The 24,015-nt window shown below is 40.9% G+C and overlaps 1 protein-coding gene across 8 annotated transcripts in view; it reads right to left on the bottom strand.

Moving 5' to 3' along the window:
* Positions 1 to 23,534, bottom strand: part of ASRGL1 (asparaginase and isoaspartyl peptidase 1) — a 93,284-nt gene extending 69,750 nt beyond the window's left edge. For 4 of the 8 annotated variants that reach the window (XM_080388783.1, XM_080388786.1, XM_080388784.1 and 1 more), the window contains exons 1-3: positions 7,857 to 8,072; positions 6,306 to 6,548; positions 2,617 to 2,759 (exon numbers count right to left, since the gene is read on the bottom strand). In XM_080388783.1, the coding sequence (XP_080244909.1) occupies positions 2,617 to 2,759; positions 6,306 to 6,492 (330 nt within the window). In that variant the 5' untranslated portion in view covers positions 6,493 to 6,548; positions 7,857 to 8,072. Of the gene's footprint in view, positions 1 to 2,616; positions 2,760 to 6,305; positions 6,549 to 6,674; positions 7,406 to 7,430; positions 7,775 to 7,856; positions 8,073 to 8,094 lie in introns of those variants that run through there. The other 4 variants (XM_080388789.1, XM_080388787.1, XM_080388790.1 and 1 more) reach the window with 4 other exon arrangements.
* Positions 23,535 to 24,015: the final 481 nt, after the last annotated feature.

Raw genomic sequence — 24,015 nt, 5'->3', positions numbered from 1 at the left:
GTTGAATTAGTTAACATGCGAAAATCCTTCCATGTCTAGAGGCTGCCATGTTCAATGGCGTATCACAAATGGAAGTTATTTTGGTGCCCTCCTTTCTTCTACCCCATGAATTTGGGCAAGTTTGAGCGCGGTGAGAATATGACAGCACACAGGATGTGTGCAACAACCTAGAAGAGCTACTCTGGCCACCAGATGGAGCCCATATTGTTCCATAATAGTAATGGAAATAAACTACAAGCAGATGGGGAGGGTTTTATTTGTTTGGTTTTGGGAGCTGTGTGTTTCAAAATTCCTTAAGGCAGTGAGGCATCTCAAAACCACGGGGAAATAAGCATCCTAACATGCTCAGGATCCCAAGAAAACTATAGTCTTATTACCCATGGGTTACAGAGTTAAAAATATTTTTAATTTTGCACAGTAAACCAAAACCAAAATGCTCTGAATGTACTGTGAAATAGCATGGGTTGGTGTCCCAAAATTCCTGCCCAAGATGAACAGGAGAGTAACATCAGTTGCCTACAGGAAAGCTGTAGAGGGACTTTTTACAAGGACATGTAGTAATAGGACAAGGGGGAATGGCTTTAAACTGAAAGAGGGCAGATTTAAATTAGATATTAGTAAGAAATTCTTCCCTGTGAGGGTGCTGAGGCACTGGCACGGGTTGCCCAGAGAAGCTGTGGATGCCCCATCCCTGGGAGTGCTCAAGGCCAGGCTGGATGGGGCTTGGAGCAGCCTGGTCTGGTGGAAGGTGTCCCTGCCCACGGCAGGGGGCTGGAACTAGATGATCTTTAGGGTGCCTTCCAACCCAAAGCATTCTACGATCAGTTGGTATTTACAATACTGGACAGAGAAGCAGCAGAAACTCACCTCAAGATATATCAAGTAATTGAGGCCAACATTTACATTTGAACTCTGTCCAAATTCAAAAACTTCTGTGTAGATGACAAACAGTAATATACTTTACCACAAAATTTCATGATTTAGGGCTACACAATTATACTTTGTCCTGCACAGTTTAACTTTTTGATTTCCTTTCAAATTTAGCCTAAATATTTTTGAACACCAGAAGCACCACACAATGACGAGAAAGACCTTGTAATAGACAGACAGACAAAGGAGAGGTTTTTTGTTTTGCAGAGGGGTGGGTTTTTTTGTTTTAAAAAAACACTTTGGAAAGTTATGCTCTGAACAACCAGCCGTGTTGTTTTGACTTAACTCTTGTGGACATAAATGGGATTTTGTCGTGGAGAAGACAACAAGAACAAAAAAAAAAAAAAATAATCAGTGATTCTGGAATACGAACTGGGCATTAAAAGAAATAATCTACACAAAAAAATAACAATAAAAAACCCCAGTAAACTAAACCTACAACAATTCCCCCAACATGCCAGAAGATGTCTTCACCCCAACCCTCCCACCTACATTCTCAAACTTTGAAAAATCTCGTCTTGTGAAGCTACAGGTATTTATTTGTTCTAGCTAAATGACAGGATAAAACCCATATGAAGGAACAAAAAGCTTATTCATCACAAGTTTTAAGATTGTCTTCTGGTAGACATACATTTCACTGAAGTATTTATATTAAGTATCTCAGTGATATTACTTTAAAAGTGATACTTTAAAAAAGCAGAACTACCCTCCAGTTAAAGGCAAAAATAATTCTTATTTTCTTTGGAGGCTGTTGAGGACAAATTACATTTCAATCATCTTTATAGATCACCAAAAGCACTTTCATTTCCTCAGAAGTCACTTTGAAAGGTCAAAGAAACATAAATCCTCTTTGTTAATAAGTGTTTTTGCAAATAGGAACCCTTTTCAACAATGGGGCAGCTACACTAGTGGGACAAAAAATGTAAACTCCAAAGACAGTGCAAACTTTTTGAATGGTAAAACAGATAAAACATATCACACAAATGACCTGAACCATACCAGCTGCACCATTTCTGAAAGACCAGAGTGGTCTGCTGTGGCAGATATTAGAGGGACTTAGTGCAGAAAGGTAGATCGATTTTGCTGCCCTGGTAAGTTTAACTCTCTTGGAAAAATCTGTCACCATCACACGGTGCTAAAGTTATCTTCCATGCGTGGAAGACCACAGCTTTGCACTAAGGCTACCATCTGATCAGGGCACAAAGGAAAAGGCTACCCAGAACAATGTAAGACTGTGTTACATGGCCAAACATGTTATTAGGCCACTTAATTCGGCTCCATATAGTTGCAAAGTCAACAGTATACTGTCCAGCTTTAATCTTGCAAGATCAAGCAGAAGACACAGTGATAGAAAAAGCAAATGAACAAATAGCCCTCTAAAATCTTTTAACATCAGCAGTGCAGCTACAGGAGATTGACATGTATAGGTCAATTACTCCTTGAGCTTCCAATTACATGGCAGAACTTATGTTTCCTTAGAATGCTATTATTAATAAATATCTCTCAAAACCACTTGAAATAAAAGTTCTTCATGGTCATGACCATAGTTTCCAAACACTACCATTCATTTCTCCCTTCTTTCCTGCTTTAAAGCACTACACAAAATTAATCATTGAGGTCTATCAGTATACCAGATGAAGTTCTAAGGGAAAAAATGCTTCACCCTGAAGTGCATACTCAGCATACCTTTTCCATGACAAGTCGAGCAAGTTTTATTGGGTTTGCTATGCATTTAACTGCAGATACTGCTCCAGAGTCTAAATTTTTTCCATCCATGATAATGGCATCCATTTCTACTTCACCTTTTTCATTTAGAACAGATCCACAGCCTAAAAACAAAAACACAAAAGAGCAAACAACAACAAAAAAAATAATCGGAGGAAGGGAAAAAGAAGAATGTCATTAAGAGCTAAACATCCAGTGATTCAGTTACTAGATCTCATCAAGCAAGCTTTCTCTTTCCCAGTTCGTTCTCTGACTTATTGAAAATATCTCCAGAAGACTAACAAAACAGCAGAAACAATGCTGAGTATAACCACAAAATCCAACCGTTAACAGAGATCTCACAGGGTACAACATCTACTTTAAAACTTATTTTCGTAAGATTAAAACCACACTTCCAATCCCACCCAAACTGATATAATAGGTATGAAAGTTAAAACGACAATCATGAACAGAATACTTTATCCCTCAGATAACTTCAAGTACACATAGAACTATTTTATTCTTACAATCCTTCCAAAGGAGGACACAACATAGCCCAACAAAATAGTATAGTGCTTGATTCTATCAACAGATTAACATCACACAGTGCTCCAAGAAACTGCCAAAATTGATGGAGCAGAATAAAAGTGTGCACTCATTACTGTAACAAAAGCTTGAAATAAGAAGTTCTTCCTTACCAAATAAACACACTAGATGAAGGAATTGAAAAAAAAAATTAAGTCATAAAATGTTGGGTAGTTTTCTTCTATAATTATCAGTGCTATCACTAACCTAATTGAAAATTAATGACATACAAAATGAGACAATGCAAATAGGTTGTTTTTTTTTAAAAAAATAAAGCCGCTAACTGTATCACAAGGGAATAATCTGTTGTAAGACATCAAGTGCACAAGCCTTGCTAATAAGGATGGAGAAGATTAAACCCAGAAAGAAGTAAAAATAACCAAAACAAAACATGGCAGACTTGCACAGTAGCTCAGGTAGAAAGACCTGAGCGTTGTGCAGAGCTAAAACATGGGGTTTTTTATTTCTGTTAAACCAACACTAAACCAGGTCAGAAACCACTGTTAGCAACTGTTGACATAAGACTTCCATACCAATGTACTTCAGACCTGAACATATGAAGTTAAATTCCCTGTTACAGGAAGTAACAAAACCCTGTAATCCTCCTCCTGTAATCTCCAAAGCCCTTCCTGCCACACAGACACACCCCCAAAAAGTTATTTTTTGTCCCTCTTGATCGCATAAACTATTCCAGAGTTCAGTCCTGCATCATACATGACATTATTATTTCTAGACTATACTGACTATAAAAAGTTTACAGGTAACTGCCTTATGCCACCTGTGTTAACACATTCTTCCAGCTTTTCATTTAACTGGTGTAAGAAGTCTTTTTTTTTTCTTAAATAAACCCTGCCATACTCTTTTAACTTCCTTTGACAAGGCAGGCTCTCTAGCCCATGATCATAACATTCCCGTTGGAACTAGGGTACCCCCTTCTCAAGTATCAATGACCAGAACCATGGTTCCAGGGGAAGCTCTACCAGTCCCCTTCATCACTGCCTTAATAATATCCTATGTCTACTGGACATCTCTCATGGGATACATTTTAGGATTTCCTAGAATTTCCTGAGCAGAAAACCTGCTTCCTACAAAAGCCTCCTTTTACAGCTGGTGAAAAGAGACAGGTGCCCTCTTAAGAGCATCCCACTTGCCTTAGAGAGCTCTACAGCCACTCCTTCTCATACCGCTGACCGCCACCAAAGTCTGTACACCATGGCAAGCGAGACACTAAACTGAACTTCAGGTTATCTGAGGTAGGATGAATCCTTCCTTCTGTGGTTACAGGCTGCCTTTTCACCTGCCTTCCAGCACAACAGGTAGGGACTACCTGCCTCTGAGACTGAAAAAGCAAGAAAGCTTGGCTCACTTGTGGAGCAAAGGGCAGGGGGGAAAAAAACCAAAGAGACAACAGAAGACAGAAAATCTAAGAGACACAAATAACAACCATGTCTGACATTAGGCAAATCACAGTAGGGGTACTGATTTCCTCTATCTACAGATAGATAAATCTGTCCTCTGTCCTGCAAAGGCTGAGGAGGAAAGAGCGTGAAAGGATCGCTATAATGACAGTTCCTAGATCTGGAGCACTCATACCAAGCGAGTTAATACTGCTAGCCAAAGATATGCGATAAAGGAAATATAACCAAGGCTGCTTCCTTATCACAAGAGCAGAACTTGATGACTTCATTGTGCTGCACAATCACTAAAATGGTAGTTTTAGGCAAGAGTATAGCTTCTGATCCCCTCCATCAAGCCTACATTAAGATGCATCTCCACAGCATGGCTAAACCTCACTCAAAAAAGGACACGATTTAATCTTTAGGCCCATTCTTCCCATTCTTTATTGCTGCGTCTTAACAACGTCTGTGTTTTCCTAGAAAGTACTACAGTAAAACTGATGTATCTTTTACAAAGCTAAATACCACACAGCGAGTTTTAAACCGCCACTCCAATCAGGGCTCTCTCCTCATTTTTGCTAGCTACTGAGAGTAGCTGTATGTAATGAGATATATGTATGTATCTAACTAGATATATCTGTAAGCGATTACCAGGCTACTTGCCGTTTAGATCAGCATAGTCAAACCTGAACAAGGGTGTTAGGCTCAAGCCAAGTTAAGTAAAAGTTAAATGAGAGAATGCCACTCTGATGTTAATTATATAATAGTACACACCATACTGCTAAGTCTGCTTCATGATTTCAGCATGAATCCTCTAAGAAAACAAACAACCATGTTCAACCCAAGTCAGTAATAAAGCAACAAAAGTTCCAGGTGAAGTACAAGCTCCCCCCTGCTTTCAACTACAAGGTGAGAAGGAACAACAGAATCTCTGCAAACTAAGTGTGCACATAACTAACAGCTACATTATCTAAAACACTGAACACTAACAAGTCAGACTTTCCGTGGTCATTCCTGACATACCTTGGTGGGGGCAGGTAAATATTGTCACTGAAATTCATCAAGATAATAAAATTGAGGTCATACAAAGAGAAGAAAAATATTCTACTGTTGATATTAACTATAATCATTAGGAAATCCAGTTATGAACCCTTACTGTATAAATCCATGACTCATATACCATTACTGCATTAATCTGTAATGTTATTTACAAATGCACTAATTGCAAGCATTAAGAGAAATCCACCTAAAATCCCCAAGAACAGTATTCCTCTGGCAACAGGTACACATTAAGACTTAAACGTTGCTGCAAGCTGTATTCAAGGGCCTTAAACATGAACATTAACTAAGCATATATGCCAATAAAGAGTCCATGTCTTACAACTGAACACGTGGCACAGTAACGGGAGAAGATTTACAGAAGATATGGCACCACAAGAATGAAACGGCAGGTATAAAACACTGAAAAATGAGAAAAGAGTAACTCATCTACCTAAGTGTACTCATCAGAAACCATAGTACATACTATGCTATTTTATTACACAGAGAAATAAACTATTTTGTGACATCAGCATTTACCCCATGCAACGTGCAAAAAAAAATAAAAATGCAAGCCAGCATTTTTAGAGGCATGAAGGCAAAACACTTGAAAGAAATGATACTAAACCTACTTCATTCTTGAATAATTACCTGCATTAAAATGAGGATCATCTTCCATTGATCGTACTGCCTCCTCAACAGCATCTAAGGCACTGCCTCCCTGTTTCAGGACGCCATAACCTCGCAGTGCAGCCCTGACAACACCGGCACGACTTCCCTCTTCTCGTTCTTTAAAAATCCGGCCAGCTCCACCATGCACCACAATGACAGGCTTCATCCTGCCAAATTTGTCCCAAGGCTTTCAGCTGTGCACACAGATTACTGGTAATTAGCCTGTTTTGGAAAGAAGAGTCTTTAGCATGTGATCCCTTCTACATGGAGAGGGACTTGCAGTTTAGTTAACAGATAACGCGCAGTCTGACTGCAACCATTTTACCTTTCAGGAAGCTCAGTACTCACGTGATGAAACTCCCAATTCAAGTCTGGACTGGAGGATGCCCCAGGCAACTTGATGCAACTTTGAAGCCAGTCAGGCTTTGAGTAGGGAGCTGGGCCTGGTGGCCTCTGAAGGCCCCTGAGTTACTCTACAGCCTGAGTTACTCAACAATCTGACGATTTAGTGTGATCCCTGTCCGGTATTCCAAGTTACACAGAGACGAGCACCTGAGTAACCCTTGATCCTGCTAACTGTGCTTCACGTTTGACAGACAGCCCCACTGTTTGAGTACAGTAATATAACCAGCAATAATAAAAAAAAAAAAGCACCTGACCTGACCTGCATTAACAGCTCAACCAGCCCTTCTGCCTGGACTTCAAACCTCTGACCTCTTGCAAGATTTTGTACTTCACACAGGAGAACAAGGCATTCAAACCTGGCAGTCAACAGTCTGTTACTGTTCACAGCCTCCCATGAGCAAAAGAACGTCGCCACACACCTGCGGCAGTGGCAAATGTGCTTCTGCTTCCAGAAAAAGGCAAAGGAGAAGGAGCCTCATCTCTCACCAAAATCTAGGGCACCTCACAGAGGAAACTCTCCATGTGAAAACAGTTTCTCAGGGCTAGATATTTTTGGAGGCCGTAAAGAACAAAATCCAACAGCCTTTCCCTCATCCCTCACACAAGCCCTTCAAGCAGCGACCCCCCGCAGCCCGGCCGCGGGCACCCCGTTGTCAGGAGCGGCGACCGCTCCCCGGGCAGGCGGCAGCGGGAACGCACCGGAGGCACCACCAGCCCGGGCCATCCGGGCGTTGCGGCCTGCGGGGGTTAGAAACGTCTCCATTTTCACCGAGGATCCCGTAAGCGACGCCTTACAAGTTTTTATTTCAATCGGTTGCAACGCTCTTCCCTCCCCAAGGGTCAAGGGAGAAGGGACCAGCAGGGGCTCTCCTCAACCGCGGATAACCCCTACCGGGGCACCGCGGCGGCTCCTCAGCTCGGGGCGGGCCTGGCCCGCGCCCCGCCGGGCCGCCTGCCTGTCTGTCTTATCTGTCGGCCTGCCGGGCCGCCTGCCTTGTCTGTCTGCCGGCCTGCCTGCCCGCCCGCCTGCCGGCCTGCCTGCCTGCCCGCCTGCTCCCGGCGCTCCCGCGCTCATTCAGCCTCGCCCGCCCTCACGGAGAGCGAGAGCGCGGACGCGGAGCCCACCTGCAGCGCCCCGTCCCCCACGGCAGCCCGCGGCAGCCGAGCGCTGGGCGCGCTCCCGGGCGGGTACCGGCGGCAGCACCGAGCGGCCCCAGCCGCAGGGGACGCGCAGCGCGGCGGGGGGCTGGCAGCCTTTTCCCCAGCGGCGCCGCTACAGGCAGCCGCCCTCCGCAGGCATGGCGCCACCCGCCCGCGCTGAGAGATGCCCACAGTTAAGATGGCGGACTCCGACCATTCCTACCTCGGCAGGGGGCCGGGCGCCGCGGCTTCGGGGCTGGCGGGGGCGGGCCGACGCCCGGCTGCTTGGCTGAGGGCGCCGCCGCGTCGTGCCCTGCGCGGCCGCTTGGCTCCCTCAGCCGCAGGCGGGCGGGAGGGAGTTGTCGGGCTGCTGCCACCGTGCTGTGGCAAGCAGTAGCTGCGACGTGACACCACCTTGTCACCCACCACCTCGTCATCTCCCCTCGCGTTTAAGTAGAAAAATGGCACCGAAACCGCGTGGCCTGTCCCGTGTGCCCACCCTTCCCCTACTCTCACCGGGGCGGGAGGCTGCGGGGTGCCGGCCGGGGCCTGCGGCCGCGGGCAGCGGGGCCTGGGGGGGCCTGGCCCGCCCCGGCCTGCCCTGGGGGCACGGCCCCGCCGGGGGTGAGCTCGAGGTGGCCACTTAGATCGATGCCAAACCGACAGTACCAGCAAGAAAACAAGCTTGCTGTTCATTAGTGTTTTTTTAAATTGTAGGCTGCTGGTGGAACAAATGTTCACTATAAAAAGAGCTACAAAAAACCAATGTTCTTCCTGAACAGGAAAAATACTTGTAAAACAGAGCTCATTTTGAAAAAAAAAATAAAATAATTCAAAGTTTCTTACCATTGTAGTAAAAAATATCAACGAAAATTTCTCAAAACTTACACCACCTCTACCCCGCAAGCAGCCAGCCTTCTTCCTCAACCATTCCTACTTGGCTCACCGCTGCTTCCCATCTTTTTCCGCCGTTTTGCCGCTCTAGGCCACAGGGAGACCAGCAGATGCCGTCTGCCGTGGCTGCCCGGAGAGCCACGGTGACACAGCTGTGCAAAGAGACAAGGATTTATGGCAATGTGCAGTCACTCAATTTTAAGATCTGTTTTAATCCTGAAGGTTGGTTTAAAATGAATTAGTGTGTTTTAATTAAAAGGAACTACCCTGGATGGTTTTTCATTGTCACTGATAGGATTAGCAAAGAGGAATTTAAATTTTGTATGTGAGTTATTTGAGAGTATCGCTTGCTTTTATAGAGTATTTATCTTGCTTTGAAAGGTAGTATCGAAACAGCAAATGGATACTGGTTAGATCAAATAGTTTAGAATAATTATTTCAATTGTTTGCATCGACAGCTGAACACTAGATTTATATAGTAACCTTAAGTTGAAATGTTACTATTAGTCTAACATTGTTAAGATTCAACAAAGTGTGTCTCTTGACAGAACCGGAACAATCTGTTGCTATATCAGTTTTCCACCGTAAGCCCTCTTTGGCTGCTGCCTTTGCCTTTGTGGTCAAATCATTTAATATTCTTTTAAAATTGCTGTAAAGCTTTTCAGAACTTACTGGGAAGTATTATTTTTAGGTTTATAACTGTTATGTAGTGTGGGAAAATTACTTTGGGGGGAATTGGAGAAAACTGGGACCTAACAGAAGCATAGTATTACAGAAAGCTTTTTAGGGTAAAATGCAGTTATCGCTTTCAGGACGGCTGACATACATGAAATCTGCTTTACCACAGGTCCTTAAGCAACACACCCTGCCATCTCAGCACCTGCAGATAGGAGTAACATAGGGTGGAGCAGAGTGGAGACACCACAGCCATGCTCTTTTGTACTCCCTGTAAGAATGGGAACTTGGTGGTACCACACAGCTGATAAGATGAAAAGATGTCTGCTGCTGAGCAAGTAATTGTGGCAAAATTGCTTTCCTCAGATGAGATGATCTCATTGTAATACTAATGCACACCTCCGTCCCAAAGTTATCTGCCTCCGAGGTACTACCACACCTCACTGGGCACCCAATACCAATCAGTAACAAAAATATGTTTGACTAGAGTCACTGAAGCTCCACCTAAATGTAAAGAAAATGAACTGTTCTTGAACTGAAATAAGTCCAAAAGGGGGGGGGGGAATTGTTATCTACACTCCTGAATTACCAAACTGATTTAGTGTTTAACTGTATGTTAAATATTTATGCGCACAAAGTTTAGGTTGAGCTGACCCACCCTCTAAACTTGTCAAAATTGATGAACGAAAGGACTTCTTTATCAAGGGAGTCAACCTTGGGGGACAAAGAACAGGTGGGGAAAAGGACACTGTTACATAAATTGTGCAGAGAGAAGCCTCCAAGTGAGAAAGTTCTGGCCAAGCTGATAAGGCGAAAGGACAAAAGTAACTGTGGTAGAAGATCATGACCTCCAACTCAAATAGCCCTCCCGAAAGAGGGCAAAACCCTGCTAGGAGAGCATGTGTAGTTAGTGAAAAACTTCAATAGTGCTATCTGAGGTTGTGTACTAATTTGCATGAAAAGTGAGAAACTTTTAACCAATCCTGTGTTTGATAATATGAAGTAAAAAAGTAAGCAAAGTAGGGAAAAAGTTAGGGAAGACTCCATTGTAACTTCTGGTATCAGTTGACGGGCTGAACCTGCCTTCCCCTTAGGGACACCTACTGGGTAAGAACTTTATGACTAACTCATGGTAGCTGTTATTAAGTGTGTTGTTTTAAGCTTGCTTTGCAGTCAGTTTATTATCACCGGCAATCTTTGAACCTTATTGTGTCACAAACTTGTATTTTGTGTAACAAAAATCTTCAGCTGAAGTTCATTTTGTATAGATCTCCAGAGATTTGAGTAGTTGCTATAAGGGATTTGAGTAGTAGTTATTAGGGATTTGAGGAGTTGTTATAAAGGATTTGACTCAGTGACGCTGTCAGTGGGGGTCCCTGAATAGGGATCAAATCACCCTTGAATACAGTGGGCTGTCAAAACCCAGCTAGCAGACAGGCTGGTCAGACACGAGGGTTTCGTCTTTCTTGGGAAAATGACAGGCTGATCAAATATAAAGGGTCTGAGGACCCCCCCCCCTTCTTAACATGACTTGTATTTTTTTTAAATCAACAAATTGAATTGCATATCAAGAGTCTGTCCTAAAGCTATGTAAACAGGCTAAGTTTTAAATAATTACTGTAGAAACCTATTGATTTCATTCTTGTTAATTTTCTTAAGACACCTTTGCATATTTTAATTGCCAGAGAAGCAAATCTAAAAATATATGGAATAAATTAGTTCTTCTGCATGTGCAGCATCGCGGAGATTAGCTTTCCTGCTTGTAAACTGAATGTGCTATACTTGAAAGAGGTGGGAATGTGTTACCATAGGTGGGCAAGGCCTAGAGGGCTGGAGCGGGGGAGTAAGCATTCTCACCAGGTGTGGTTAGGGAACATGAGTGTGAGAATAGCCTGATTTCATACAGTGTATTCTGTATCTCAGATGACTAAAATACACGATGATTTTGCCTTGTATTTTCCTGCAGAACCCCTATAATTAAGAGCATGCCCTCCTGCTTCTACAGAAAGAATTCCTCTAGAATCTTCTTGAAAATTTAATTTTAGGAACCAGCAAAGAAAGTAAAATACATTGTAAAAGTAACTCTTCTAATGCATATGCATAATAAATATTTTCTTTTTATTGATTTTTTTTCTGCTATCCATAAACTGTTTCAAAATCTTCAAAACAATGTAGAACAGAAAGCAGCGTTTTGTATCTTATTACTTGGATTGCAGGAGCATGCAGAGTTGATCAAGGCTAAGGCTGCTTGAGAAAGTGTCATAAGCATGCAAAAACACAACGGTAATTAAAAAAGTCTGCAAACTTGGATCTTTTTATATATATTAGGCAGAACTGTCATGTGGAGATAACTGTGGCATTAGGATGCTCAGGTCATGCTCTGCAAAAACTTGTGCATATTGAATAACTTTGTGTGCATGATTAAGTCTGTAAACCACTTCTTACCATATTCTTGTTGCAAAGAGTATGCTATTATTTAGATAAGATGGAAAACCCAGTTCCTCTGAGAATCACTTTAAATTTTTAATGTAAATTGCAAAATTTCTTAACTTTCAGGTAAGATCAGCAGTTAAATCTGTAGCAGCAAGACAGAAAATGGTAGATGTGGTATTCACTAAAATACAAATGTGACTAACTCAAATTCATTAACTAGTTGTGTGGTGAATAGGTAGCTGGAAGTATCTTCTTGGGTGGAGGGTCTAGATCACCAACGGCAATGATGTTTTCTCTCCTTCTGTCCAGAAGTGAGATTAAATTTGAGATGGGTTCATTTTCCTGCTTTGAGATTTTAACCCTCGAACTCTGATGTTCTTCACACAGCGGATTGTCCCAGACAAGAAGTTAACAGCATCTTACTGCTCCCAGTGTTGAAGTATTTCGTACGCAGTGGCATGGTCCTACCAGGGACAAGGAGGTGGCTCTCTGAGAAACCTGTGTGCTGGGGGAGATGGTGGAGCAGCATATGATGCAGTACTGGTCATGGGGAATCCCAGTTCAGATCCTAGTTTCAACTTGAGCTCAGAGTGGGTTTAGACCAGTTTTCAAAGCTAAAGTTTAAAAATGGCCCTCGTGGTTCCTGTCTCTGTCCTGTCTATTTACTGATAATTTATCAGTATTTATCAGCCTTGTGCTCTGCTGAAGGTGCATTCGAGGTGAGTGCCCTAAGCACAAGGCAATCAAACTGCAACAGACTGGCAGAGGCTAAAATTTGAACTTTTTGTTTTCCTTTTCTTTTCTCCCTGTTGTTATAAGAGCCCTGAAACCATGTTGCATTTTTATCACTGCATGTCTGAAAAAACATGTTCATCTGTCACCTCTGTGCTTTTGAAGTCCCTCCCACAGCCTGTGAAATCTATAAATCCCAGCCTGCTCCATTCTTATCACTTTAACTTCAAAGAAGGCAGATCAAGTTCAGTTTTCTGAGATTGTTTTCAATTCGCTGTTTATTCCAAGCTTTACATTCCCTCTGTAAAACTCTTTCAGACATTCTTGTTTTGGCTAATCTGCATCGTACATGTGTGCATCATGTGGGAAAACCTGTCTGTATGTCTGACAGAAGCTTACAGCTTCCCAGCAAGTGCAGGGAACTCCGGGATCACTGTGTTCAGAGAAGATGGCAGTCTCAGAGCTGGCAAGAGTTGTACTTGCTTTGGGTCAATGCCACGACCGTAGCCAACAACACTGCAAACTTTGGAGCTATCACAACAACTGCAGCACTTAACCCCCCCAAGATTTAGGAAGTACTCCTCTCACATGCTTCTTGCATTTATTTTGTCTTTACATTTTGATTACATTAGGAAAAAATGCAGTTCTCTTTGTTCTTAATGATATACAATTAACATGCTACAGGGTATAATTAAAAGAGCTTTTAGCTTGGCCCATGTTTTAGGCAAGACCATCACTACTTTTAAAAATACATTAGAACATGTTTGCGTAAATATTGCTTGTGATAAGGCCTCAAACTTGCTGTGGTGGTGTGCTTGCCGGCCCCTGCCTAAGCCGTAACTACCAGTGGGGTTGTGATGGCTTCGTCCAGCTTACTCTGGACTTCAGGAGACAGGTGGCCACGTGGTAGCCAAGGGCTGTCTGGAACAGTGACGCAGACCTCTTGCTGGTATGTCAATGTGACTATAAGTCAATCATCTTACTTTAGAAATAGTGGACAGCCAGGGCCTGTTGAGCTGTCGTGCACAGCAGCAGGCTGCACACCAGGATCTCTCCTCGAGGCTGAGAGATTCCTTGCCCCAACAGATCCTCGGTAAGTGATTAATAGCATGCTAAACTTTGAAATCTTAGCTAAGTGGTATAAAGGATTGATTCTGCACGTATAATCCTTTAGACGTAAACTGCTGACCAAGTCTGGGACTAGGATTGGATCCAGCCGCACCTAGGCTCCCCTCTGAGAAGGAGTTTAGAAAGCAAGGGGATTCTTGCTGAACCTCATGACTCAACAGGAGGGTCTCCCTGTCAGTTTTGTCTGACCCTGTCCTCCATGCAGTAAATAGCAAGGGTACCTTGCCACTGAATCTTGTTAAGCTGCTGTTGCATTTACCATTGAACTTTGTTAACTCACTGTTTTATATCAATAAAGTATGTTGTTGCTTCTCTCTTAGGAGTGAAGTGCATGACTCCATTTCCAGGGAAATTTATAATACATCTTAGCTGTAACTAAGGCTCAGTTCTAAGTATTTTGTCATGTTTATAATCTTACTGAGGGTGATAGAAGTTTCCACGGTAAAGATTTTAGGTGGACTTGTCGATACATAAATCACCTTCAGGATAAAAGTTAGGACACAATGGTTCAAAATAATTCATAGAGGATTTTCCTGTCTCTCAGTTGGAGCAAAATAAAAATTAATAAAATTACTAATGCAAATCTGTTGAAGTTCTTTTTTTCTGTGCAACTTTTTGTTACTTAAATGTATGGACGTGTAGTGACATTAAACACAGTATATCACAGAATGCAGGAAATGAAAGAGCATCAGCATAGCAGATACGTACCAAGTGTACATATGATAGTTGAGATACTCCTCATACTTGAGAGGTGAAATGGGAATAAAAAGAAACTAAATTGAGGCACAGTCATGGAAGAAAATAATTCATTTTTAGCAATTTAAAGGCTTAACCAAATTGCCAAGCATTGGAGAAAATCATGGGGCTCCTGTATGAGTTTGAAGATTCACTCTCATAATTTGAAATGGGGTTCAAATCATAAAAACTTAGTAAATGCAGCTCCAGGGGATCATCATCCTTACCTGCAGCTGACCCTGTGGAGATGGTTTAATTTTGCAGAAAGGTGGGTAGGGAAAAATTAAGCTTTAGAAGTTTGCTGGGCGTGAGTGCGTTACATCGCAGGTAGGCTTATATATAGCACCTACTCTGTTAGCTGGAGGATTGTAATGACCATGTGTGGCCAATAGAAAGGAAAATAAAGGCCTGATAGTTCAAATGTTTGTCGTATTTGTTAGAATTTTTTTTGGTGTGTAATTAATTACAAAGCTGTGATGTAACAGTAGCAGAATCATGAAAATTTAAGTGATTAAGTTAAATGAAAATTATTTATGTAGCCAATAAAAGTATATCTTAATGTAGTAATTAATGTTAAGAAATGCTTAGAAAATATATATGCAATGTACATAAAACAATATTCAAAAGGCATGTTTAAAAAGGTGATTTTCCAGTTTTTCTCCAGTTTATTTCTTAAGAAAATATCAGTTTTTTCCATATGCCTTTGCTGCTGCCAGGCTGTTTTTGAGCAAACACCGGGTTTTGTTTTTTAATAATAAGGAATTACATTTCTCCCTCTTCATTTCCATCTAAGTATAAACTAATACAGTATCTGTAATACTGTAATAACAATTGATCAAAAATAAACCTGGAAAAACTTACCGTTAAGACATTGTTGTGGTTGTACTTTTTAATGTGGAAAATAACTACAAGGGAAACATCAGGAACTAAGGGGTTTTATTTTGGCAACTTGACCTTTTATTTTTCTTCTATCCCTGTGTCAGAACCCCAGTTCTAGTGAAGTAACTAAAGACCATGTTGTTGCATATCAATCTAAAAGTCTGATTTAAGGTTGGATTTTTTAGGATGTTGACTAAGTTATTTACAAAATGCAAGAATTACTATACAGAGTAGGCCATGAATAGTATGCTAACAGAAAATTCTCCAGTATAAATCAAAAAAGTCAGTCATAAGGCTGGTGGCGGGGAAAACAAGTCAAGTGGGGAAAAGAGAACAGGTATATTTTATAATAAGAATGCTAAATGAGATAGCTAATTGATGTCTGCCTTGTATGCACAGATTTCTTACAGAGAGGATGTCAGATTGCGGAAAGATGATGCTGTAAATGCAGTGTAACAGGTGATGAGATTTGTAGGACACCTTGGAGTAAGCCATGCAATGATTCTAGAATCAAAAAGCACTTCTAAATTGATTGTGATATGAACGGGGGACCAGTGGAACTGGCTGAAAGCGGGAGCAGTACGGTGACCTTCTCCTCAATCATGGAAATAAAGCAGCAATGTTTGCTCCCGACTGCCATACAGAAAGTGATTGTTTCATGACAGCTTGGAGAACACTTCCATGTCCAGAGAATTCCATAGTGCTGATCATAGGTGGGGAATATTGTTTATTTTAGTACCATTATCTGGGCAGCTTCCTAAAGTTGCTGAAGGAGCAGACTTCATTTGCCTTCTAGTAAGCAAAAATCCAGCTTACACATGCATGCTAGACTGCTACATGCCTGCAAATCTAGATGTCTTCCTGAAGATTTGATGATGTTGCTGGTGGTAGCAAATTTCAAAATAAGCTCATGTGAAAAGAAAACTCAGGATTAAATGTTATTCTAAAGTTCCAAAAGGAGGCAATTCATCAACTGATCTTTAAGGGAAGATAAATGAATGGGAGCAGATTCATGGTCTGTTTTACTGAAGAGGCTAAAGCTATTGCAGTACTAACAGCACGTGAACAAGCGAATGAACAAATATAATTAGGACTGGTTTAAAAGTGTAGGACTCATACTGAGTATAGAAAAGAGCATTTCTAAGGATCAAAATGTTGGTGCCGTTCTACTATTTTCAGCACTGAAATACGTGTTAAGAAATGTGGTGAACACAAACATGATACCTTGGCTTAAAGCTTTTTTGGCTGGATTTGGGTGGAGTTATAAACTGCAGATCAAATCTTTTATGAACCACAAATTCTCCTTTTTCCTTACTTCACACACTTGTGAACAGTCTTGGATATTATCTGCTAAGTCCCTATTTTAATACTATTTCATAATATAGTCTCAATTTAAAATGTTATTAAGGAAATTTTGAGATAAATAATTACGCATATCTTTACATTCAGTAGCCACCTTCAGTTGGGTATTAATCGGCCCAATCTGAAACAGATCTGTCAAGGGCATTCACATGTTGAAGTTATATTGAGGGTTTTGCTGGTTTATGTAGGAAAGAAAGATTTATTTCTTCATCCAAATGTTTGCACATCTAATAGACAACTTACTTGGCTTGGCATGTGTTTGTGAAAACAGCAAAACTTTGGAGACTATCAGATGATATTTTTTCAAGGGCAAGGTTTCAACATGAAACTAAAAACTTGATTCTGAGTGTCATGTTTGTCCAGAGAACTGGAACAGGCTTTGTGGTCAATGTGCCGAGGCAAGACAAAACAAAACGGATCTGATTTTGAGTATCAGATAGTTTCTGGTGTTACAGGCAAGGAGAGGAGACTCCTACAAAATGCGGTCTTCTGCCGCTACTGGATGTTTTGTACAGGGGAGCTGAAGTCAGACCATTATATGGAAAGGATGAGATTTGTGGCAAGGACCTAAGAGAGCACAGTGGTGAGCCTTGAGAGTGCATGGGAATCTCAGTAATGGTGATGGAGGTTATTTTCCTTCTTTAAGGTGCCACGGGTAGATTGTGATCTATATTTTTGTAACTAAACTTTCTGTTTGGTAATGCAAAGTTGTCTTCCGCTGTAATCAGAAGGCATCGGCAATTCCAAGACAACTGCCATCCCTGCCTTTTTCCTTCTACCTTTTTTACCTTTCTCTTACATCCCTTCCCTCCCCCTCCAAGTTTCCTTTTTTGTACAGTGGGCTTCATGAAGAAACTAGCAATGAAAAATTAGTATTTCAAGTTGATGTTAAATTCAAGAACATAAGATGATACTGATTTCATCATGTTTGGTGAGCTATTTCTGCAGAGGAATTCCTTAGACAAACCCTACTGAAGACAGAATTTGAAGGAAAAGTAATTAACATCTGGACATCAGTATTCCTAAAATTTTGAGGGCATGTAGTAAGATTTATTCTCTTTCTGCTGTTTCTGTTCCTTCTCTATCTTTTGCATTTTTAAAGAAAATATATACAATACCATTTATTCATAAGTCATTGGAAGTTCCATTGTTTCCCACTTCAAAAAAACCTAAAGGTTTTATGGTTACAATATTGTGGATGAATGATGTCTATAACCAGTAGAAATGCTTCAAAGCAGGTTAAAAGGAGGACAATAATCTTTCTGCAACGCTTTCGGATTGAATATGAGATATGGGAGCATCCAACTTGTTTTAACAATGAAACCTTTTTTTTTTTTTTTCCCTCCTGTGTAAAAATAGATGGCAGTGCAGTGACCCCAGAGGGAGAGAAAGAATGAAAAAGATGTGTGTTTCTCTAAAACTCCTGACTGTATTGTTACAATCTGTGTCAAAGGATGAAAAAACCAAATTGCACTGCTTCCTGTGTTCTTTGAATTAGAGCTTGGTGTGTGTTACACTATTTTGACCTCTTCAAAATGTAATTTAATTAGCAGATTTCTTTTTCCCTATCCAGCCCATTTTGAAGGGGAAAAAAGAATAGACATATACCACTGTGATACCGCTTCATTCTTTTCTGAATCTAATTGCATATTTTTAATGCAATTTGTATGGAAGCATTCTTGTATGAATATAAATCAGAAGGATATAAACCCAATAAGCAGTATTAACCAATGGGAATTAAAGACTACCTGAACTGGCTAGAAAAAATTTACTCCCTAGTCACTAATTTATGGGCTTGGTGCTTGCTAGGGTATTTGCCCAGCTGCACCTGCCTTATCAACATGTTCAAATGTGAATTAGTTAGCACAAAAAGTTGGCAGAGAAACAGGGAATTTTTCACCTCAAGGTCAGAAACAAGGCAGGTTTGATTTAATGCTGTTATGGTCTGAGAGTTTGGCATGAACATTCTATATTGCCATCAGTTGACACGTGTCTACGTTCGAAGAAACACTCTTTTCTAACTGACATCCTTTCTGCAAGAACACTGAGTAGCAGGCACCTGCCTTAGCTGGCAAAAAGTTAGGTGTCCTGGCTAAGCTAGTTGCCTGGGCTTCCTCTGTAAGCCATGGGGAGCGGGATTTTCAGAGTGATTCATACTGTTCTAAGACATGTGTCTAAAATAGACGAGATGACTCATCCTCTGGAAGTACCTGCCACTCTATTGACGACAGAGGGAGACCTAGATGACTAACTTACCCTAGATAGCTAAATTCTGGACTGTTAAGTAATATGAGAGAGAGCTTAGCACCAATGTCTTTCAATGAAAAGAGGCTCAAGTATGCAGTCACTATGAAAAAGTCTGTTAAGACCATTGGTCATGCAGTATATGCTGAAAAAAAGGTGGACCTGCATTGCTGGCCTGCTGTATCTTCCACAAATACGTTGATTTTATTTTTTGCTGAAATAATCTGTATCAAGGTGAGGAAAAGAACATGTTTCTTCACCTTAAAAATCCCACTGGAAAGGGGTAAGTGTTATTTACATTACACAGACATATGAAGCAATGGGCATGATATTTATTCTGCATCAGTTTCCATTACTGAAATCGCTTTGTATTGAAATTGCTTTGTGTTTATGCTGATGGAATTAGATGTAAAATCCATTATGCTTGGTGTAAGGTTGTTACCATGTGTCTGCTTAAGTACAGCATGGACTTTGAAGACCATGAGGACTTTGCAGTCTGTGGGGGAGTGTGTATGACATGAACTTCACTGCCCACTGGTTATGTTTCAGGTATGCTTTTTTGCAGAATTTACAAAATTTAAGCCTCAAATTCATCAACAAAAACCCGTCACTTGGCCAATTTGAAAACTGTGAGGTCTCAGTGAATATTCAGGAAGTATTCATCACATCTGATTTTAGATACCAAATTAGGTTTCTAAACGAGGAGCCTAGGCACCTTCTGTAATCGGCAAAGAAGAGTTGGCACCTCCAGGGAGCAATTCAGAGCAACTAAGGTAAGCAGGACGTTGGTGCTCTGGTTGCCCTCCAGAGGACTTAGGTTGCTGCCTGGCTTGGATCCTCTGAAATAACCTCTGAGATACCTACCCTCTATATCTACTGTGGAGGAAGCCTAGCTGCGTTTTGTAGGCTGTTAGTGGGCAACACAAATACTTCCCTTATTGTTTCCTGTCATAATTTTTAGATCAGTAATAAGCTGTCAACTCAGAGCAGAATATTTTTCTGAATATATTTTGAATATATTTCTGAATGTCAGGCTTAGCTTTCATTAGAAGTGGCTGCGGCATGGTTAATGTATGTTATATGCTCAGTATGTAGTGCAATGTAGTAGTAGTAGTAGTAGTATGTGTATATGTAATGTAATTTATGTAATTTATGTAGTATGCTCAGTTTAAAACTTTTTTTTCCTCTTGTAAGTCAATTAACTGAGCACCCCCACATGCCCAGTATAGTCAGCAAAATCCGTTTGGTTTTCTCAGAAAGCTTGCCTTCATTTTTGGGTGCTCTCTGGTTGAATCATAACAATTCTAATCTCTCCTGTGTCTGCGAGGCCTTGATTACTGAGCTGCTGGCTGGCACAGATGCTGTGAGGCCCTCTTCATTTACCATTGCATTCAGAGCTTTAGAATTCAATGCTCTGGATCAAACACCCTCTGATTTTTTGTATTCTTCTGGTGGTCAACAGCTGCTTTACCTAAAGCATTACACTTCCACTGCAGCTCTGAAAGTACCGTAACTGGCTATATATTGCTTTATGCAGATTGTGCAGAGCTTAGAAATTCAGAGAATTGAACCAATTTGCTGTGGTTTGAAGAATCGTCTACAGAGTTTAGGAACACATTGTCATGGTAAGTTGAGATCTATGGATTTTCCTTTGCTTTAGTAGGGAAGTCCAAATTTATAGGTAAAACACAAAATCAGGGAAGGGTGAAGAGAAGTCATGAACAAAGACCAGCTGTGATCAACCTTCATTGCACACGGAGAGAAAACAGCACGATATAGGATATTACGTTATCACATGGGGGAGGAGGAGTTTCCAGACTTGCAGGGAGGAAAGGAGGCATGTTACAAAAGAAACAACTATAAGTGTTGTATACCAGGCATTGTCTTACAGTGAAGGAGTTTAGATGACAAAATTACTTTATTATGGTAACCATAAGATATATTGAATGTGTTCAATAAAGACAATAAACAACCTTGAATCTGCTGGGTAAGTTCAAATTCTACTCTTCGATGATTCTTGTTTTAAAGACAAAGGAAGGTAAAATTGCAAAGGACACAAGAGTGTATCCAGGGGAACAAGAACATTATTTATAGTCACCGGAATTGTTTGATGAGGCTCACTTGCTAGATACCTGATAACAGGGAAGACCAATCTGTCATTGTATGGTTCCATAAAGAAGATTTGTCTGTAATAGGGAGCAGTGAACAGGGTAATGGAAATTACTTGAGCAGCTACTGAATTAATTTTCATTTTAAACATACTCTTATTTAAAGATAACAGCTGGCTGGGCAGCCTGGTAAGTTTTGTATCAGATTGCATCTGTTGAAAAAGGACTGTGAGAAGTTTGCTGTTTTTGACTGTGCTGTCAGCTAACATCTCCCTTACCTAGGGCAAGACTTTATGTGATGCATAGTACAGGTAGGACTCTGTTGTAGCCTTCTGAAATTATTACCTTATACAAACAGCTGTTATTTAATAGAGAAGTGTAATTGTTTCTCCAGAGGGTGCTGAATGTGATTTGTTATATTTGATCTTTTTTGTACCAGCTGTTGCTAGCTCTGAATACTTTTCCACAAATCAAAAGGAGACTGCTAGTTTGGAGCATTTCTCTGTCAGTTTGAAATCTCCAAGCTGTAGCTTCAAGCTCGGCAGTGAGTGCTCAGCAGTAGTACCAAGAGAGCTGAAATAATCAACAACAGAAACCTTTTATCTCATGTCTGAAATCCATAGATAGAAAGAGAATGTATATATAAATATTTCTCTTTAATATTTCACATCATGCTTCCACTTAAGAAGTTTGAAGTTCTTTCACTGAGTGGACATAAGCCAAACCAAAGCCACAGGATTAATCATAAATAATTTACACGAAATCCCTCTACTAAGATACCCCGCAATTTCATAAAGAATGAACACATGTTCTGAGAATACATAAAGAATGCTAAAATTAGCTTGCTGTAACACGCCTGGGAACAACACATGAAGCTGCTGTTGCAGTTTTTCTGACATAGCTGATCATGTTTCTCACTGTTCACAACAATTGAATGCTCTTTTTCTGGTTTGGGGTTTGGTGGTTTTTTTTTCCCTTCCCTTTTTCTTAGAACTGCTTCCAGATTAAGAAAAAAAAAATCTGCTAAAAATTCTGAACAATGTTGACTGGTAAAGGCTGTAGAACAACTATTGCTGCAATAAACAGGATTAGTTTTGGATTACTTTCTCTACAAAGACTCTGCAGCAGTGCCTTACTCCTCCTTGCTGAGAAACGTCAACCCTTTCAGGTCTCCATGGTTATCTCACAGAATGAAAAATAAAAGCATTCTGGGATGATTATATAAAAACTTGTAAAGGGTGAGTGCAAACTGAAAAACAGTGTTTGAGGACTAAACAGTGCATTTTCAGATGGCTGAGTCTGTGTGTCTGTACGGTTGGAGAGATGGATACAAGTCTTAAGCTGTGCAGCATGGGATGGACCTTGGTTTGGGGAAGATACAGAACAGGCCTTAGAGATTTATTAGTGTATCTCTTGAACTGGTACCTACCAATTCGATTAAGCAACAAGAAATTATAATTATCTGGATTGTATTTGGAAACTACACCACTGGCTTAATTATTAAATTTAAACATCAATAAAGTACAAAGTATTCAATATCCCTAAAACACCTGCACAAAAGAGATTTAAGAACATAATTAAGGCTAGGCTTGCATATGGATGTGCATACCATTAAATCTGGGTAAGTGTGGATTTCTGCCATGTTCTGTAAATGTAAGATACATAAATTAGAATTGCTTAGGGATAGTGTTCCTTACATGAATTGCTTCTCCAGTGTTTTTCATTTATGAGTAAATGTGCTTGGTGTGACTACTCCTGTCTCACAGTAATCTCAAACATCAGAAAATATGCTGTATGCAATGGCTTGCAGATATATGATGTCTGTAAGCTATGTTTCTCAATATTGATTAAGGTGCTTTATGTTTACAGACAATTCAAAGCTGGGAGGACTGAAATACCTTGTGGAGATCTAGTCTAAGGAGAAAGCTGCTTGGTGGAAAAGGAGCTGGGGATGCTGATAGACAGCCAGCTGAACATGAGCCAGCAGTGTGCCCAGGTGGCCAAGAAGGCCAAGAGCATCCTGGCTTGTATCAGAAACAGTGTGGCCAGCAGGACAAGGGAAGGGATTGTCCCCCTGCACTTGGCACTGGTGAGGCCGCACCTCGAATCCTGGGTTCAGGTTTGGGCCTTTCACTTCAAGAAAGACACTGAGGTGCTGGAGTGTGTCCAAAGAGGGGCAGCGGGGCTGGTAAAGGGTCGGGAGCACAAGTCTTACAAGGAGCAGCTGTGGGAACTGGGGTTATTTAGGCTGGAGAAAGGGAGACTTAGGGGAGACCTTATCGCTCTCTACAACTACCTGAAAGGAGGCTGTAGGCAGGTGTGTGTCAGTCTCTTCTGCCAGATAACAAGCAACAGGACCAGAGAAAATGGCCTCAAATTATGCCAGGGGAGGTTTAGATTGGATATTAGGAAAAAATTCTTCATGGAAAGGGTGGTCATGCATTGGAACAGGCTGCTCAGGGAGGTGATGGAATCACCATCCCAGGAGGTGTCTAAAAAATGTGTAGGTGCGGTGCTTAGTGGCGTGGTTTAGTGATGGACTTGGTAGTGCTGGGTTAATGTTGGACTTGATCTCAAAGGTCTTTTCAAACCCAAATGATATTATGATTCTATGACTCAAAGTACTGCTCTATTTAGATGGTGTTTCTTATCTAAAATGTAGTATGAGGAATGGATAGTGGTGCTTAGGTTAAACATGAGTCAACAGTGCTGTGTTACTATGAAAAAGTAAACATGCTGGGGAGACATGACAAATATCAAATATTTAAAATACTTGCATATGGAAAGAGAATAAGCTGTCCTGTGGGCTGATGGGAGTAGGAAAATATAGAATGAGCTTAAATCATTGGAAAAATTCAGGCTAAATACTATCGCCACATTGGTTTTGCTAGGCATATTGAAAGCTCTGGGACTGTGGAGGCTTCTCTGCCTGCTTGTTTATGAGCTGGTCAGAC

Source organism: Falco punctatus (assembly GCF_963210335.1).
Source record: "Falco punctatus genome assembly, chromosome: 5".
NCBI lineage: Eukaryota > Metazoa > Chordata > Aves > Falconiformes > Falconidae > Falco > Falco punctatus.
This window is presented reverse-complemented; position numbering and strand designations above follow the sequence as displayed.